The following is a 17,365-nucleotide window of genomic DNA, read 5'->3' on the forward strand; positions in this document are numbered from 1 at the left end:
TTTCGCTACCTATAATTTTCTTATAATCTTTTGCAGTAATTTTTCTTCTGCCCATTAGAGTGAACCCGATAAAAAATCTAAAGCAAATGACTTTGGTTTATCATTAAGTTCGAATTGCCTAGTGATGGCTCTACGCGCTTTTTGGATTTTGTTTGTATTTTCATCTGGAACATGTCTCCTGGTGCTTTTCCTTTCGATGAAAAATATTGCCCTGGACCTAGCGTTCAGGGCGTTCCACGATAGTAATAATATTGCCTACAACTCTCTCAATTCTGCTTTAAGTAATTCTTGGTATGACAAAAAGGAGCACAGCTTCCGGTAACAATTAGCTTGTCTAAAGAACGCCAGCTTCCCGGTTTCCACTTTATCGTCCCTTTCTTTTAGGCAGCACAAATCTTGAAGCTCTTCGCATCTCGACTTGGCACACGTACAAGTGCCGCCACTCTGCCGAAGAAGTTAGCAGTAATCGCATACGCGTTCAAGGCTCTCACATCGGCTTAAGAGGATTGCCAAGAGTTTGGGCGTTATTGCTTTTCCAGCTCGGGAAAAAGTGGCAAGGACCTGTGCCACAGTAAATGGAAAATAACGGGTCAGTCGCGGAGGAACCGGGGTTCTGTTAATTATCATCGTCTATTTGTTACCTGTGTATGTGGTGTTTATCACATCCGACTATCGTGTGGAAGAAGGTAATTTGCACAGACTGTTGCCTGACTTAACGAAAGGGTACGCCGACACAACAAAAACTTAAAGGGCGCGTGTTCATCACATCTGTCCCCACAGTGTCGTTCATGCAGCAGTAAACCATATTTTGAAAAAACGCATGTCCTCTACAGGCACATGGATCACAAACACGTGACATCATTGAAGACTCACATAATAAAAAAGTTGCAGGGCTTAGCTCGGCTATGCCAGGATATACGTAGCGTTAGCAAAGGTTCAGCTGATTATTCTTAGCTTATTCTTAGATTATTCTTAAGATAAATTTCTAATGAGTCAAGTTCTTCTCCGTTTCTCTGTGCTGTTGAGCAGCATTTGCGCTCTCCTTCTCCATGGCTATACCACACTGGCAACGCCAGTCAGAAGCGCAGCGGCTCCAGCGCAGTGTCAGACGGCAACTGCACAGCGAGCGCGCGCGCCGGCGCCAGTGCGTCTACCACGGCTACGACGTCACTCCTCTGGAATGCGCAGACCGCGGCGGTGAGTCGCGCGCGGCGGGCGGAGTGCGCGAGAGGTGCCGGCTCCGGTGGCTCCGATGTGCAAGCCGTGTGACATCACTGATCCTTGCGCATGCGCATCACGGCTCTTGATGGGCCGCGCGAAACGGGCTTGGCTAGGCCAGTGTAGCTAACGCTACAAAACCATCAACATTGCGTTTCCGTATCATCTGTCAGCCTCCACGAAAGATCTGCCAAATACCAGTAGCGTGGAGACTGCACACGTGATGGACTGTATGTGTTATTTCCCGCTGCAATAACCGCACAGTTATTACTTGAGCGCCTGTCCTGTGTACCTCTCTATCTTTTGTTGCCGTTTCTGTTACGCTACATTAACTGTGAAGGTCAACCAACTCGCCCAGTTTTACACTAATGCAAGCATGCTTCGCATAAAAAAGAAAAAAAAAAAAACCCGAGAATTTCTTCACACACTGATCTGATAAAATCGAACAGACGGTTGGTGGTGTGCACAAATTATTCAAATACCTTCCACTGTTCGTTCAAGTGGAGTCTTGCAGCACTATAGAAATATCGTGTAATGCGGCAACTAAGGCTTTATAACGAGACAAATCTAGACTCCATATATCTAAGATGAAGTTTTTCTATCACCGCTTCACGCGGATCATGCACCCGTGAAACATATTTTTATTTTGCTCTTACACGACCTCAACGCCAAGTCGGAGTGCTCTGGAAGCACCAGTCACGATGGCACAATTAAGCGACGCAGAGTGCGGGCTTGCAGATTGCGTAATATAAAGTGGAGCAAGTCTGTGCGTGAGTGAGACAAAAGTGCTGAACGAGCTGATATAAGAAGTGAGATCATCGCAATCGGAGCAAAGAAAAGTGTGTACTACTACAAAGTATTCGAGCTAGCCTTATCATGAACGTTGGCATGCACGTTGAGGACGGCAGAGGAGTCCTTCGGATGGCAACCACTCAGTCAGGCGATGAGCGTGATCTTCCCCTCGAGGTAGGACTATAAACTTTATCGTCGGCAACCGCTGGAGTGGTGGTTCATCAATATCGTGTTCTTGGCAGTACATCAGCTACATACGACGAGTAAGAAGGTTGAAAGTGATTAAGGGGGGCTAAGCGTGGTTTTGTTTTCGGCTTCTAAATGACAACGGTGCTAATATTACGTTCGGAGCGGCAGTTTTCGTTGTCATTAATAATGTAAGGGTTCTTTCAAATACTAAGCACTGTCGTATACCCGCAACGTCAGATTTAGTAAAGAAATAAGAGGTGACGTTATCACAGTCACCCTACACACCACCTGCTAGGCCACCTCTTCCAACCAAGGCACCGCCACTAGAACCTCCTGCTCCGGCGCTGGCGCCAAAACCAGTGCCTAAAAAAGAAAGAGTGACGTTGCAACAGTTGCACGCTTTCTTCCACTGAGAAAATATTTCATTGATGAATAGTGAGCACTAAGTAAGGTGGAATAATGCAATTCACTTGCAGATTTTTTTTATATTGAAGTAAAAGAAAGCTGTTGCGTGGACTTTAAAGTATGAGGCTTGCTGACCCGCTCTGGTAGCCTAGTGGCTATTGCGTTGCGCTGCTAAACCCGAGGCCGTCAGTTCGCTTCTGGCCGTGTCAGCCGAATTTCAATGAGAACGAAATACATTAACGCTCCTGTACTTAGATTTAGGTGCATGTTGGGGAATTCTTCTTTGTCAAGATCAGTCTGGAGACTCCAAATATGACGCGCCCCGTAATCATATTGTGGTTTTAACACGTCTAACGCCCCACATGGGTTTTAAATAATTTTCTGTTGTCCATGTACGCTTGTCACCCTTTTATTTTTTGAAAGTGCAGATACCAGTCGAGGAGCAACATCATACTGCGGTTGTACGAATTAAGGATTGCTGAGGGAAGAAAGTGTTTTGAGTGTCCTTCTTTTCAATAATATTACCTGATATATATATATATATATATATATATATATATATATATATATATATATACTATTACTTTTTATTCGCGTTTCCAAAGCAATGATTCGCTAATCATAGGCGAGGTTCTTGGAAGGTTCCATGATGGAGCAGTACTCACTAGAGCCTCCCGTCAGAACTGATGATCCGCCAAGGCTACCAGCGGTTACACCTGACACAAGACATAGAAGAGCAATGCGCACACACAAGCAGGCTCGCACGCGCGCACATACTGACGATTCTTAGTGGAAGATGTATGCTCACTCTGATGTATGACAAGCGGAGCTGTTTAGCATGTAGGCGCATTGCTCCTCGGGAATGCGGACTGTACTCTGCCCCCCCCCCCCCCCTTTTACGACGACAGAAGACGAGGGAAATTCAAAATGGAGAACGGCAAGTTGTCTTTTTGGTTTTTCATATTCATTTGCGTGGACGTTGGGACCGCCGCGCCGAGGAGCCGGAGGAAACTAGGTGCTCGTGACGTTTCGATGGCACTGCCATCACGGGAGAGCGGAAGCAAAGGAAACTTGATCCGTAAACGCTTGGAACGCCGACAAAGAGAGGGCGGTGTGAACGTAGACAAAGTCGACGCGGGTAAGACTTTTGGGCTAGAGAGCGAGAGAATAAATTTTATGCAGAAGAGCACTCGAGCGTAGGTAGCGCCGTTGCTCTGCAGTGGTGGTCTCCTCAGACCAGGAGTCCAGCGGCCTTAGCTGCCCTTCTCGCTCGGTTGACCAGGTTGAGCTGGTCCGTCGAGTCGGAACTGGACAGCGCTGCCTCCCATTGTGTGTGGTGGGGTGTGGTATCGGTGTGAGGTGTGGTGTGTTTGCGCAAGTAAGATCCATTCGTAACACATAACTACGATGGGATCTTCGTTACGAACATAACCCTTTCGTTATGATGTTTGTCACTACCGTAATAAAAAAAAAAACTCTGTTCTTACCCTTGTGCCTTGCACCTCTTTGGGCCCAGGTGGAACAAGGGTAGTTCAAGGGTGTGTTACAGGTCCCGGAGCCCACCACCCGGAGTCAAAAAAGGCATCTGCCATTGCACTTGGACCCATCCTGTACAATCTCCTGGATCGGCTCAGGAGAGCGTACTTTTCCATGTGCTTTTCATGTTCTCGTGCACATGAAAATTTCACGGGAGCCTGTGGACCTAATCAGCTTTGCTTTAAATGTTTGTGAGGCGGAGCACATGTAACGGAGTATAAATAGGAAATACACAGTTGACGTGTGCGTTAAGGAAGCCATTATATGTGGTGAAAAGTGATCTGGAACTCACAAATCTTATCCTGTTTTCGGCAGGTAAAACTCAAGGATTTCATTTTTTAGCATTAACTTTGTTTGTGTAGATGCGAAACATATTAGGAGATGTAGCATATTGCGATGTACGGCTCTGTTGTAAAGTGTCTTATCAAGTGGCTGACAGGAAACCATCGGTTCAGGTAAACACACTTTGAAGCGTAATTCTGCTTCTGATATATCAAAACATATGCTTGAATTTTTTTATCGCAGTGCATCCGTGAGATTTAATTTCTGGTTGCTGATGTTGTTGCCCGCCCAGAAGCTGTTTAGGAGGACAGTACAAACTTACAATAATAGAACTTTTCAAACAATTTCTAGAATTATGTTGAACCATCAAAATTGTCAGCGTGCACCGGTGTCTAGTTAAGCCTTTGTCCTTAGATAAGGAATATTTTCCATTCCAAAAGAGTCAGTTTCCAGAAGCTTTCCTGTGCCAGACCGTCCACAATACAAGAAAATACTTTGAATTTCGCGGATGTCATGTTGACGTAGTGGGGCTTTGGTTCCAATGCAAAATTGCATGAAGGAAAAAAATTATCCGTTATTTTACTCCCCTGCAGCGAGTTAAACAAATTATTATACGCTGTAGTCTAAGATATTTATCGTTTGATTTTAGCGTCCCTAATCATTTATGCTTAGTGCCCCTTTGATGTTCGCAATGGCACTCTCTAGCCAGTAAGTGCGTATCTTGTAATTTTGCCTGCGTGCTTTTAAAACTACAGAACTGTGCTTGCTAGTATGAAAGGATAGCAGTTGCACTCACTCAAACCACCTATCTGGCCTTGAAGTGATCCGGAGGTGCCCAAAAGGCCGCCACCGCCAGAACCTGGAAAAGAAATTTTGGTGCACCGCGTGTATGGCGGTGAAGAATAGCTGCAGGTTATTGCCTGTCGATATTGCAGATAAAGTTAAATGGACCAAAAAGTCAAGAATGCTGAAATATTTATAACTTCAGGACGCATAAATGCTACACCACCGGGTGCCGCTGCTTATGTAAATAGGGTACCCCTCAATTGCAGTTTGCGTCACTCAGAAGCGACGACCAAAATTAGTTTTGAAGAAAGAGTCAGGAACATGGATGAGAATAAATCGGCGGCGAAAGTGGACAAGTATCTGAACCTGAAAAGTGTTGACGCAGAGAAGAAAAGGAGGTCAAGAGAGAGATAGAGAGAGAAACGGGGACGAAAAGGCAGGGAGGTTAACCCGGAAATATTCTGGTTTAGGAGGTCAAGGAAGTTCGCTAACGAGTATAGGGTAATTGAAAGTGTAAATAGACCACCAGGAGTCATCAAAAAGCAAGTGACAGAAACAGAGACAGTGAACTGGATGCAAAGAATTGAAACAGAAAAGACCGTGGAAATATACAAAATTGGAAGAAAGAAATTAGAAGTGAATATTTGTACTATAGCTCAAAAGCACCCTGCCTTGCTATTCGAGGCTCGAACTCGTTGCCTAAGGAGAAAAGATACCGGAACAAATACTCGCAGCAAGATGAAAGCATGCGTATGCTGCATCAAAAATCCGGATACCATTCACCACATCCCAAAGGAATGCAAAATGATTTCCCTAGTGAGACCCTTCGTTTGCGTACGCCTTCTTGAAGCGCTTGGTATTAGAGTGGATGGAAGCATCAACCGGTCAGCAGTCGATATAAGGAAGATAGGCTTAGAGTATTGGTTAGGGGAAAAAAACCGGGGAGAGATTGATACGACCGGATTCGTTACAGGCATAGGTAGAGTTACAAGGTAGATATATTTGGGGAAGAGAAAAGTGATTAAGGAGATTTATAAAAAAATGCTAGATTGATACGAATGTATAGCATACCTGATTACCTCAAGCAGGCTAGGTGTCTATTTGTACCCGCCCCGCTTCAACCGGGATGCCAATGTACCACCGTCATTGCCATGCGCAGGACGGTCACGAAATAAATAAACTTTTTCAGAAGCTTTGCATAAGGAAAGGTTTCGAGGATAATAAGGTGTCGTACATGGTACATGACAATAGATTAAGTGAGCAATCAAAGAAACAACCAGAGTGTTTCTTGGAGCAAGGCCAGTGCCTTTAAAGTTAGGTAAAGTGGTGATGTAGTGATGTAGCGGTAAAGTAGTGATGTAGGGTGGGCATTTACACAAACACTACGAGTTTAAATGCAATGCAGGTAACGAAAATTAGTGTTGTACTATTCTTTGTTATTATGAGCCATTTCCCTTCATTTCCATTTAAAGTAATTAATGTCAAGCTATTCAAAAGATGGAGCATAGAAGCGTTAGCGCAGTTTGTAGCTGCAAGCATGGCGCCAAGCTTGATCATACATAGAGTGCCATCAGATGAGCATAGCCAAGCTACCCGACAAACCCTTCTGCCATCGGCGCCGGAGCTACCGCTGGCTCAAGGTGAAAGAAAAAAACAAAAAAAAACAAAAAAAACAACAAAACAAACAAAACAAGTCCGAGCCCTTCCACCCCGCGGAGAGCGAAGTCCAGCGAAGTTCGCGCTCTGGTTGGATTTTCTATGTTGGTGTTGGGCTGTATTAGGGATTTGCTTTGTTGAATTGGGCTACAAAATGGTAAACCAACCCCTTAGCGACGTACTCGGGAAAGAGACTTTGGTTCCATCTCCGAGTAGCCCAGTGGGGTATTTTTGAACACTGAGACAATGGCTATACAATGTCCTTCCTGGTGTGGAAGAACTGGCTCGGCGACCACGGGCGGCGGCATTCCTAGCACGTCGCGGGGGATGGGACGCGTCTGCGTCCACGGGCGATGGCATTCCTCGCGCGTTGTGGGGGATGGGATGCGTCGTCGTCCATGGCGACGGCGTTCCTAGCACGTTTCTCACGCTTGTTTACGACGTTCTCAGACAAGTATCCTTGATCAAAGTTCCGTATATACTACCAACGCAAACGCGAAAACTTGTCACACCCCACTCCTCCGTTGACCTATATTTATCGTACACTGCCATTGGTTGGCGCGCCTCACGATCTCCACCTCCAACGCGAGAATGGTGCGGCGAGACTCTCGTCCACCCCCCTTCCCGTTCTCTTTTATTGCGATAGCAATTATATGGACACTCAAAAGCAGATTTCTGCCGTCGGCGTCGCCGTCGCCGTCGCCGTCGCCGTGAGGTTCCGTATGACGTCAATGAAGATGAAATCGTCGCCGCGCGCCGAACGCTGTATGTGCGAGTGAAAGGGCGCGAGGGGCGCGCGCTTTCACGGGGAGTGAACGCACGGCCGAGAACAAATGCGCGTTCTGCGCCGTGCTCGCTTAAGGGCTGCAGAAGCAAGCGTCTCTTTCCTCCTTTACAATCACCATATTATATGTAGAGCAAACGCGCCTTCTTCCGAAGCGCGAGAGGCCGTGGGGGAGGGTTAGGGGGGGAGGGGGGGAGGGGGGGAGGGGGAGGGAAGGGAAGGGAGGCGACGTTTAGCTGCGGCACCAAGTGCCTATTTCTATCAGAGGCTCCGGCAATAGTCACCAACGCCGCACGCATTTTGAGCGAACGCGGGCAAAACGCCGACGGCGTCGACAATAGTTCTGCGTGTTGCCGGTGCTGCTGCATGTCCAAGTTTATACAGCTGATAAAGCTAATATCATTACTCCGTATAGCTCTCTACAAATTTGCTATCGCAATTGATGCTTCGCCTTTCAGGTGAAACTGCGACAACTTTTTTCATCTGCACCTGCTCACAGGGTTGGTCTCTTATTTTCCTCTACTCTCCTCTACCACTAGGTCACGTGGCTTTTCTACACGCGGACACGATCTCCTGGAACCTGGCCTTGAACACGTTCGCTGTAGAGAAATATCATGAGTGGAAGACACCCATACTGTATACTGCGACAAATAATGTAAGTTGACCGTTTGTCCATATACAGAAGGCACTGAAAAGTGAAGTTGAAGTAATTAGTGTTTAGAAAATGAAACTTGCTGGCTAGTCAGCTATATATCTGTCTGACAGGTTTATACAATGTGGGGATGTCATTAAAAATATCTTAGGAGGGGCTTTGTTATCAGCGATGCGACAAATTTGATTTAACAAGGCTTTGTTTTTCTTGTTGCTCATTAAATTATGAGATCCTGGGTAAATGAACCACTTTCACTAGCTCAACCGCTAAAAGTTGCTGCATTTCACCACGTACCTTCGCAATGGTGCAAGTAGTTCTACTCGAATATTTTCTTACCCGAAATACCAAACGCTCATCCGCTGCAACTATAGCTACGCCATAGCTACTGCTGGAAGAAAATAAATCGAAAGAAGAAGAAAGTTGTAGTGCTCCTTTTCGTGAGCTGCTAAATTTCGTCTGTTGAAAGATTACTGGGTCTAACCAAGCAGTGAAGAAACCCGCAGTAAACCGCAGGGTGTTGTAATTGATTTGAGAAACCGACAGAGCCCTTCGCCATGAAACTAGCGATTGTGCTCTTGAGGAGGTGAAATCTTCACTCACTCGAACCACCAGATGCTGATCCGCTGCCTAAGGCACCACCGCCAGAACCTAAAGAAAGCATGAAAATGTACAAGTGCTCCATATCGTGCACTGACAAAATGTGCCTCTTAACTAAGACTCTCAGCAGATAAAAAGAGTTGACGGACTTTTACAAACCCCTGAATACCGATTCCCAACGAGGCGCTTTATTCATGGCATTCATGTCATGCAGTTATTTGAATGATTGGTGTAGTTTAACACCCGAATGTTGCACTGGGGTTTACGAACGAGGGCCATACATTCACAAAGTGATTATGAATAATTACGAACACCTCGGGTTGCTTCAACGCGCTTCCTGTGCTAAGGATACTGTATATACTCCGATGCACACCGAATGCCTGGCATTCCGCTACCATCTTAATCGGGGCGGCCGCAGTAGGGAATCGAACACGGGACGTCTTGCTCAGCAGCAGAATAATGTAGCCTACGAGCCACTGTGACGGGTTCACAAGATTTAAGAGGCGGTTATTGTTTGGATGTAAGGCATAGAGTCCACTTCAGTAACAACGATGGGACACAGAGACAGACAGAAGACGCGAGCTCGCCTCAATCGTAACCGCATAATTGATATCGCTATAGAAACGTATATACGAGGCATCCTTACTTGAACCACTCCCTGCTCCACCCCCGAATACAACGCTGCCACCAGAGGAACCTAAAATTGAAAATAAAAAGAAACAATGAAAGAAATTAAGAACGTCTTTTCATGCTCTGTTCTCCAAAGAGGTCAGTCATTTGAAGGCACATGCATACACACAACTTATTTCACTCGGTGTTTAAAAAACAGAGGGGCCTTATGCAACGCTAGAAAATAATCTATATTACGAAAGCATGCCTGGAACAATATTTATCCGAAGCCTTTGTTATAATATAAAAAACAGCCTCAGTTCACTTTTCTTCAGCCTGTGGGCACTGCTGGACTGTACACAGAAAATCCTCTTAAAGGTGTATGAAGAAATCAGGGAAGAACCATTGAGTGCGTGGTTATATATAGAGAGAAGAGAAGGGAACTGCTACGTGAGGGCTGAATGAAATGAATAAAAATTGTTTAGTAGTTACTGTTTCTAACGGCAGCTGTGATGTAATTCATTTCAGAGTTCTGGTTTTCAGTAGCATTATTATTGTAAACGCTGAAATAGTGGAAGCATAATCTCATCGTTCACATAACAGTAGCCTTGGATTTCATAATGAGATTAAAGGTCTCTTTAGTTCCTTACCCAAATTGCCAGAAGCACCACCGCCTCTTCCGCCGCTACCAGCGCTTCCAGAAGCTGTAAAGTAGATTGGAGAAACGTGTGACTTAAGTGCCTGTGGCGCTAACAAACTATTTCCATTGAAGGCATTTAGACATAATTTAAATATTCCATTTTGCACAAATACGGTAGGCAGATATAGGTTCATTTTTGTGCATAAAAACTTAACTAGCCGTGCTTAGCTATGTGACGTGCGTTCGCTCTCCGCACTCGCACATACGGCGCGCGGCAACGATTTATTCGCCCTTGGACTTTATACGGAACTTCACGGCGATGGCGACGACGACGACGACGGCAGAAATTCGATTGAAGGGTCCATATATTTGATATTGCAATAAAAGTAGCGACCGACGCTGCGCGCGCTGCACTGCTGGAAGAAGAAAAGCTGTTGAAGGTGGCGGCACCACAGGCAGCAGAAGATGGCATACGGTAGTCATTTCATGCTTACGTCTACTCTAGATTACGAGAGAGCCAGCATTTCTGCCGCGTCTTTCTAGGAGGATTATTTCACAATCGTGGAGGTTGGTAGACGGGACGGAAATTCAATGTTCATGGTTTTTATTTATTTGGAGAGAATCAGTGATTTGACGGGCTTTTTTCATCGGCGTGCTTGAAGATGACATGGGTTCTCTAAAAAAAAAAAAAAGGCTTACAGCTGCGTAAATGACAATGTGCTGAGCCCTTGGGCGTCTCTCTCCGACAGTTGAAGTGGCTAAATGCGTTTTATTTGCTAAGAAAAGGCACAAATTGAACGTCCCTTTCCGCTGCAGTGTCACTGAACGCCATACCTGTCACCATGTAGTTTTTGGTTATCTGCGAAAGCGCCGTTCCTTATTACAGATAAAAGATCCCTTTCTTATTCCTAGTTCTGAGCAAGTAACTGATTACATATTTTCCCAGAAAAGAGGTTCTTGTTCTGCGGTAACCTTTGATGTAAATGACTTGTTTTATTTTCTACCTCATGACAACCTTGGGATGTCTGTAAAACAGTGACTTGCCGGATGTAACTAAGAACGTGCACTTAGGATTAAGTGGGGTATCACACTGGAGGCTTTGTTGGAACCTTTAGGTTTCTACCTCAAAATCCACATTTGTTACATGGGATGGTTCCGTACACTTGTAAAAGTCGGGGATCTGCACCTATTCCAAGGTGGCCCCTGTCCTAAGTGATTGTTTCCTGTCTGCCATGAACCACCCTATAGAAAGCGAAGTACAAATTTTGGTGAAAAAAATGTTTCGCTACGTATCATTTTCTCATAATCTTTTGTAGTAATTTTTCTTCTGCCTATTAGAGTGACCCGATAAAAAATCTAAAGAAAATGACTTTGGTTTATCATTTAAGTGTGAATCGCCTAAGGATGGCTCTATGCGCTTTTTGGATTTATGTTTGTATTTTCATCTGGAACATGTCTCCAGGTGCTTTTCCTTTCGATGAAAAATATTGCCTTTGACCTAGTGTTCAGGGCGTTCCAAAATAGGTAATAATATTGCCTACAACTCTCTCAATTCTGCTTTAAGTACTTCTTTTTACGACAAAAAGGAGCACAGCTTCCGGGAACAATTAGCTTGTCTAAAGAACGCCAGCTTCCCGGTTTCCACTTTATCGTCCCTTTCTTTTAGGCAGCACAAATCATTGAAGCTCTTCGCATCTCGACTTGGCACACGTACAAGTGCCGCCACTCTGCCGAAGAAGTTAGCAGTAATCGCATACGCGTTCAAGGGCTCTCACATCGGCTTAAGAGGATTGCCAAGAGTTTGGGCGTTATTGCTTTTCCAGCTCGGGAAAAAGTGGCAAGGACCTGTGCCACAGTAAATGGAAAATAACGGGTCAGTCGCGGAGGAACCGGGGCTCTGTTAATTACCATCGTCGATTTGTTACCTGTGTATGTGGTGTTTATCACATCCGACTATCGTGTGGAAGAAGGTAATTTGCACAGACTGTTGCCTGACTTAACGAAAGGGTACGCCGACACAACAAAAACTTAAAGGGCGCGTGTTCATCACATCTGTCCCCACAGTGTCGTTCATGCAGCAGTAAACCATATTTTGAAAAAACGCATGTCCTCTACAGGCACATGGATCACAAAACACGTGACATCATTGAAGATCTCACATAAATAAAAAAGTTGCAGTGGCTTAGCTCGGCTATGCCAGGATATACGTAGCGTTAGCAAAGGTTCAGCTGATTATTCTTAGCTTATTCTTAAGATTATTCTTAAGATAAGATTATTCTAATGAGTCAAGCTTCTCCGTTCTTCTGTGCTGTTGAGCAGCATTTGCGCTCTCCTTCTCCATGGCTATACCACACTGGCAAACGCCAGTCAGAAGCGCAGCGGCTCCAGCGCAGTGTCAGACGGCAACTGCACAGCGAGCGCGCGCCGGCGCCAGTGCGTCTACCACGGCTACGACGTCACTCCTCTGGAATGCGCAGACCGGCGGCGGTGAGTCGCGCGCGGCGGCGGCGGAGTGCGCGAGAGGTGCCGGCTCCGGTGGCTCCGATGTGCAAGCCGTGTGACATCACTGATCCTTGCGCATGCGCATCACGGCTCTTGATGGGCCGCGCGAAACGGGCTTGGCTAGGCCAGTGTAGCTAACGCTACAAAACCATCAACATTGCGTTTCCGTATCATCTGTCAGCCTCCACGAAAGATCTGCCAAATACCAGTAGCGTGGAGACTGCACACGTGGATGGACTGTATGTGTTTATTTCCCGGCTGCAATAAACCGCACAGTTATTACTTGAGCGCCTGTCCTGTGTACCTCTCTATCTTTTGTTGCCGTTTCTGTTACGCTACATTAACTGTGAAGGTCAACCAACTCGCCCAGTTTTACACTAATGCAAGCATGCTTCGCATAAAAAAGAAAAAAAAAAAAAAACCCGAGAATTTCTTCACACACTGATCTGATAAAATCGAACAGACGGTTGGTGGTGTGCACAAATTATTCAAATACCTTCCACTGGTCGTTCAAGTGGAGTCTTGCAGCACTATAGAAATATCGTGTAATGCGGCAACTAAGGCTTTATAACGAGACAAATCTAGACTCCATATATCTAAGATGAAGTTTTTCTATCACCGCTTCACGCGGATCATGCACCCGTGAAACATATTGTTATTTTGCTCTTACACGACCTCAACGCCAAGTCGGAGTGCTCTGGAAGCACCAGTCAACGATGGCACAATTAAGCGACGCAGAGTGCGGGCTTGCAGATTGCGTAATATAAAGTGGAGCAAGTCTGTGCGTGAGTGAGACAAAAGTGCTGAACGAGCTGATATAAGAAGTGAGATCATCGCAATCGGAGCAAAGAAAAGTGTGTACTACTACAAAGTATTCTGAGCTAGCCTTATCATGAACGTTGGCATGCACGTTGAGGACGGCAGAGGAGTCCTTCGGATGGCAACCACTCAGTCAGGCGATGAGCGTGATCTTCCCCTCGAGGTAGGACTATAAACTTTATCGTCGGGCAACCGCTGGAGTGGTGGTTCATCAATATCGTGTTCTTGGCAGTACATCAGCTACATACGACGAGTAAGGATGTTGAAAGTGATTAAGGGGGGGCTAAGCGTGGTTTTGTTTTCGGCTTCTTATGACAGCGGTGCTAATATTGCGTTCGGAGAGGCAGTTTTCGTTGTCATTAATAATGTAAGGGTTCTTTGAAATACTAAAGCACTGTCGTATACCCGCAACGCCAGATTTAGTAAAGAAATAAGAGGTGCCGTTATCACAGTCACCCTACACACCACCTATCGGGCCACCTCTTCCACCCAAGGCACCGCCACTAGAACCTCCTGCTCCGGCGCTGGCGCCAAAACCAGTTCCTAAAGAAGATGGGTGACGTTGCAACAGTTGCACGCCTTCTTCCACTAAGAAAATATGTCATTTATGAATAGTGAGCACTAAGTAAGGTGGAATAATGCAATTCACTTGCGGAATTTTTTTTTATATTGAAGTAAAAGAAAACTGTTGCGTGGAAGTATGAGAGCTGGTGAACAGCTCTGGTAGCCTAGTGGCTATTGCGTTGCGCTGCTAAACCCGAGGCCGTGAGGTCGCTTCTAGCCTTGGCGGCCAATGATAACGAAATACGTTAACGCTCTTGTACTTAGATTTTGGTGCATGTTGGGGGAATTCTACATTGCCAAAATCAGTCTGGAGTCGTAATCCCGGTAATCGTATTGTGGTTTTGACACGGCTAACGCCCCACATGGAGTTGAAATAATGTTCTGATGTCCATGGAAGCCTGTCACCCTTTTAATTTTTTGAAACAATCAGATGCCAATTGAGGAGCAACGACATACCGCGGTATGACGAATTAAGGATCGCTGAGGGAAGAATTTGTTTTTTGAGTTTATTACCCCCCCCCCCCCTCTGAGGTGTTTAAATATATATATTTCTTTTTATTCGTGTTTTCAAAGCAATGATTCGCTAACCATAGGCGAGGTTCTTGGAAGGTTCCATGATGGAGCAGTACTCACTAGAGCCTCCCGTCAGAACTGATGATCCACCGAGGCTACCAGCGGTGACATCTGACACAAGAAATAGAAGAGGAATGAGCACACACAAACACGCGCGCACGCGCGCCCGTACAATTCTTAGTGGAAGATGTATGATCACTCAGATGTATGACAAGCGGCGCTGTTTAGCATGCAGGCGCATTGCTCCTCGGGAATGCGAAGCATGCTCTGCCCCCCCCCCCCCCCTTACGACGACAGAAGAGGAGGGAAATTCACAATGGAGAACGGCAAGTTGTCTTTCTGGTTTTTCATATTCATTCGCGTGGACGATGGGACCGACGCGCCGAGCAGCCGGAGGAAACTAAGCGCTCGTGACGTTTCGACGGCACCGCCATCACGGGACAGCGGAAGGAAAGGAAACTTGATACGCAAGCGCTTGGAACGCCGACAAAGAGAGGGCGGTGTGAACGTATACAAAGTCGACGCGGGTAAGCCTTTTGGGCTAGAGAGCGAGAGCATAAACTTTATGCAGAAGAGCATTGGAGCGTAGGTAGCGCCATTGCTCTGCAGTGGCAGGTCTCCTCAGTCCAGGAGTCCAGCGGCCTTAGCTGCCCTTCTGGCTTGGTTGGCCAGGTTGAGCTGGTCCGTCGAGTAGGAGCTGGACAGCGCTGCCTCCCATTGTGGTGTTGTAGGGTGTGGTATCGATGTGAGATGTGGTGTGTTTGCGCCAGTAAGATCAGTCGTAACACATAGCTACGACGGGATCGTCGTTACGAACGTAACCCTTTCGTTATGATGTCCGTCACTAGCATAATAAAAAAAAGCTCTGTTCTTACCCTTGTGCCTTGCACCTCTTTGGGCCCAGGTGGGAAAACGGTAGTTCAAGGGTGTGTTACAGGTCCTGGAGCCCACCACCCGGAGTCAAAAAAGGCATGTGCCATTGTACTTGGACCCTTCCTGTATTATCTCTAGGATCGTCCCACAAGACCGGAGTGTTTTCTCGTGCACATGAAAAGTTTACGGTAGCCTAGCCATAGACACCTTCGCTGTAAATGTTTTTGATCCGGAGCCCAAGTCGCGGAGTGTAAGTAGCGGAGTACCTGATTTACGCGCGCGTCAAGGAACCCATGGTCGTGAAAAGTGATCTAGAACTCACAAATCGTATCGTGTTTTCGGCAGGTAAAACTCAAGGATTTCATTTTTTAGCATGAACATTGTTGGTGTAGATGCGAAACATATTAGCAGATATACCACTGCGATGTACGGCACTTTTGTAAAGTGGCTCTTCAAATGCCTGACCGGAAACCGTCAGGTAAAGACACTTTGAAGCGTTATTCTGCTTCTGATAAATCAAAATGTATGCTTGCATTTTTTTATCGCAGTGCATCCGTGAGATTTATTTCTGGTTGCCGATATTGTTGCCCGCCCAGCAACTGTTTAGGAGGACAGTACAAAAATTGCAACAATAGAACTATTGAAACAAATTTCTAGAATTCAGTTGAATCATCAAAATTGTCAGCGTGCACCAGTGTCTGGTTAACAGTGTCCTTAGTCCTTAGTCCTTAGATAATGAATATTTTCCATTCCAAATGAGTGAGTGACTAAACCCATCAAGTTGCCAGAGGCTTTCTTGTGCCAACCTGGCCACAATACAAAAAAACACTTTGAAGTTGGTGGATGTCATCCTGACGTAGTGGGGCTTGGGTTCCAATGCAAAATTACAGGAAGGTAAAATTATCCGTTAGTTTACTCCCTTGCAACAAGTTTTCCGCGTTAAACAAATGAATATACGGTGTAGTCTAAGATATTTATGGTTTGATTATAGCGTCCCTAAGCATTTATGCTTAGTGCCCCTCTGATGTTTGCAATGACGCCCTCTAGCCAGTAAGTGCGTATCTTGTAATTTTACCTGCGTGCTTTTTGTGCTTGCTACTATGATTTGTGCTTGCTACTATGGAAGGGTAGCAGTTGCACTCACTCAAACCACCTATCTGGCCTTGCAGTGATCCGGAGTTGCCCGAAAGGCGGCTGCCACCAGACCCTGGAAAAGAAATTTTGGTTCACCGCGTGTATGGCGGTGAAGAACACCTGCAGGTTAGTGCGTGTCGATATTACTGCTAAAGTTAAATGGACAAAAAAGTCAAGAATGCTGAAATATTTATAGCTTCCGGTTGCCTACATGCTACGCCACCGGGTGCCGCTGCTTACGTAAATAGGGTACCCCTCAATTGCAGTTTGCGTCACTCAGAAGCGCAGACCAAATTAGTTTTGAAGTAAGAGTCAGGAACATGGATGAGAACAAATCGGCGGCGAAAGTGGACAAGTATCTGTACCTGAAAAGTATTGACGCAGAGAAGAAAAAGAGGTCAAAAGAGAGAGAGAGAGAAAGAAACGGGGACGAGAAGGCAGGAAAGTTAACCCGGAAATATTCTGGTTTAGGAGGTCAAGGAAGTACGCTAACGAGTATAGGGTAATTGAAAGTGTAAATAGACCACCAGGAGTCATCAAAAAGCAAGTGACAGAAACAGAGACAGTGAATTGGATGCAGAGAATTAATACAGAAAAGACCGTGGAAATATAGAAGAACGGAAGGAAGAGGTAATAAGTGAATATTTGTACTATAGCTCAAAAGGGCCCTGCCTTGCTATTCGAGGCTCGAACTGGTTGCCTAAGGAGAAAAGATACCGGAACAAATACTCGCAACAAGATGAAAGCATGCGTA

General features: G+C 45.8%; 1 protein-coding gene across 1 annotated transcript; it reads right to left on the minus strand.

Moving 5' to 3' along the window:
* Nucleotides 1–2,470: 2,470 nt before the first annotated feature.
* LOC125941685 (uncharacterized) lies at nucleotides 2,471–16,684 on the minus strand (the record flags this gene model as incomplete). Its single annotated transcript, XM_049659460.1, has 9 exons — nucleotides 2,471–2,562; nucleotides 3,270–3,320; nucleotides 5,219–5,281; nucleotides 8,901–8,948; nucleotides 9,544–9,594; nucleotides 10,157–10,210; nucleotides 13,933–14,010; nucleotides 14,665–14,715; nucleotides 16,622–16,684. Coding segments are annotated over 9 exons (545 nt in total), but the record flags the coding sequence as incomplete, so codon positions are not given.
* Nucleotides 16,685–17,365: the final 681 nt, after the last annotated feature.

The sequence above is a fragment of the Dermacentor silvarum genome, unplaced genomic scaffold (genome assembly GCF_013339745.2).
Source record: "Dermacentor silvarum isolate Dsil-2018 unplaced genomic scaffold, BIME_Dsil_1.4 Seq10210, whole genome shotgun sequence".
NCBI lineage: Eukaryota > Metazoa > Arthropoda > Arachnida > Ixodida > Ixodidae > Dermacentor > Dermacentor silvarum.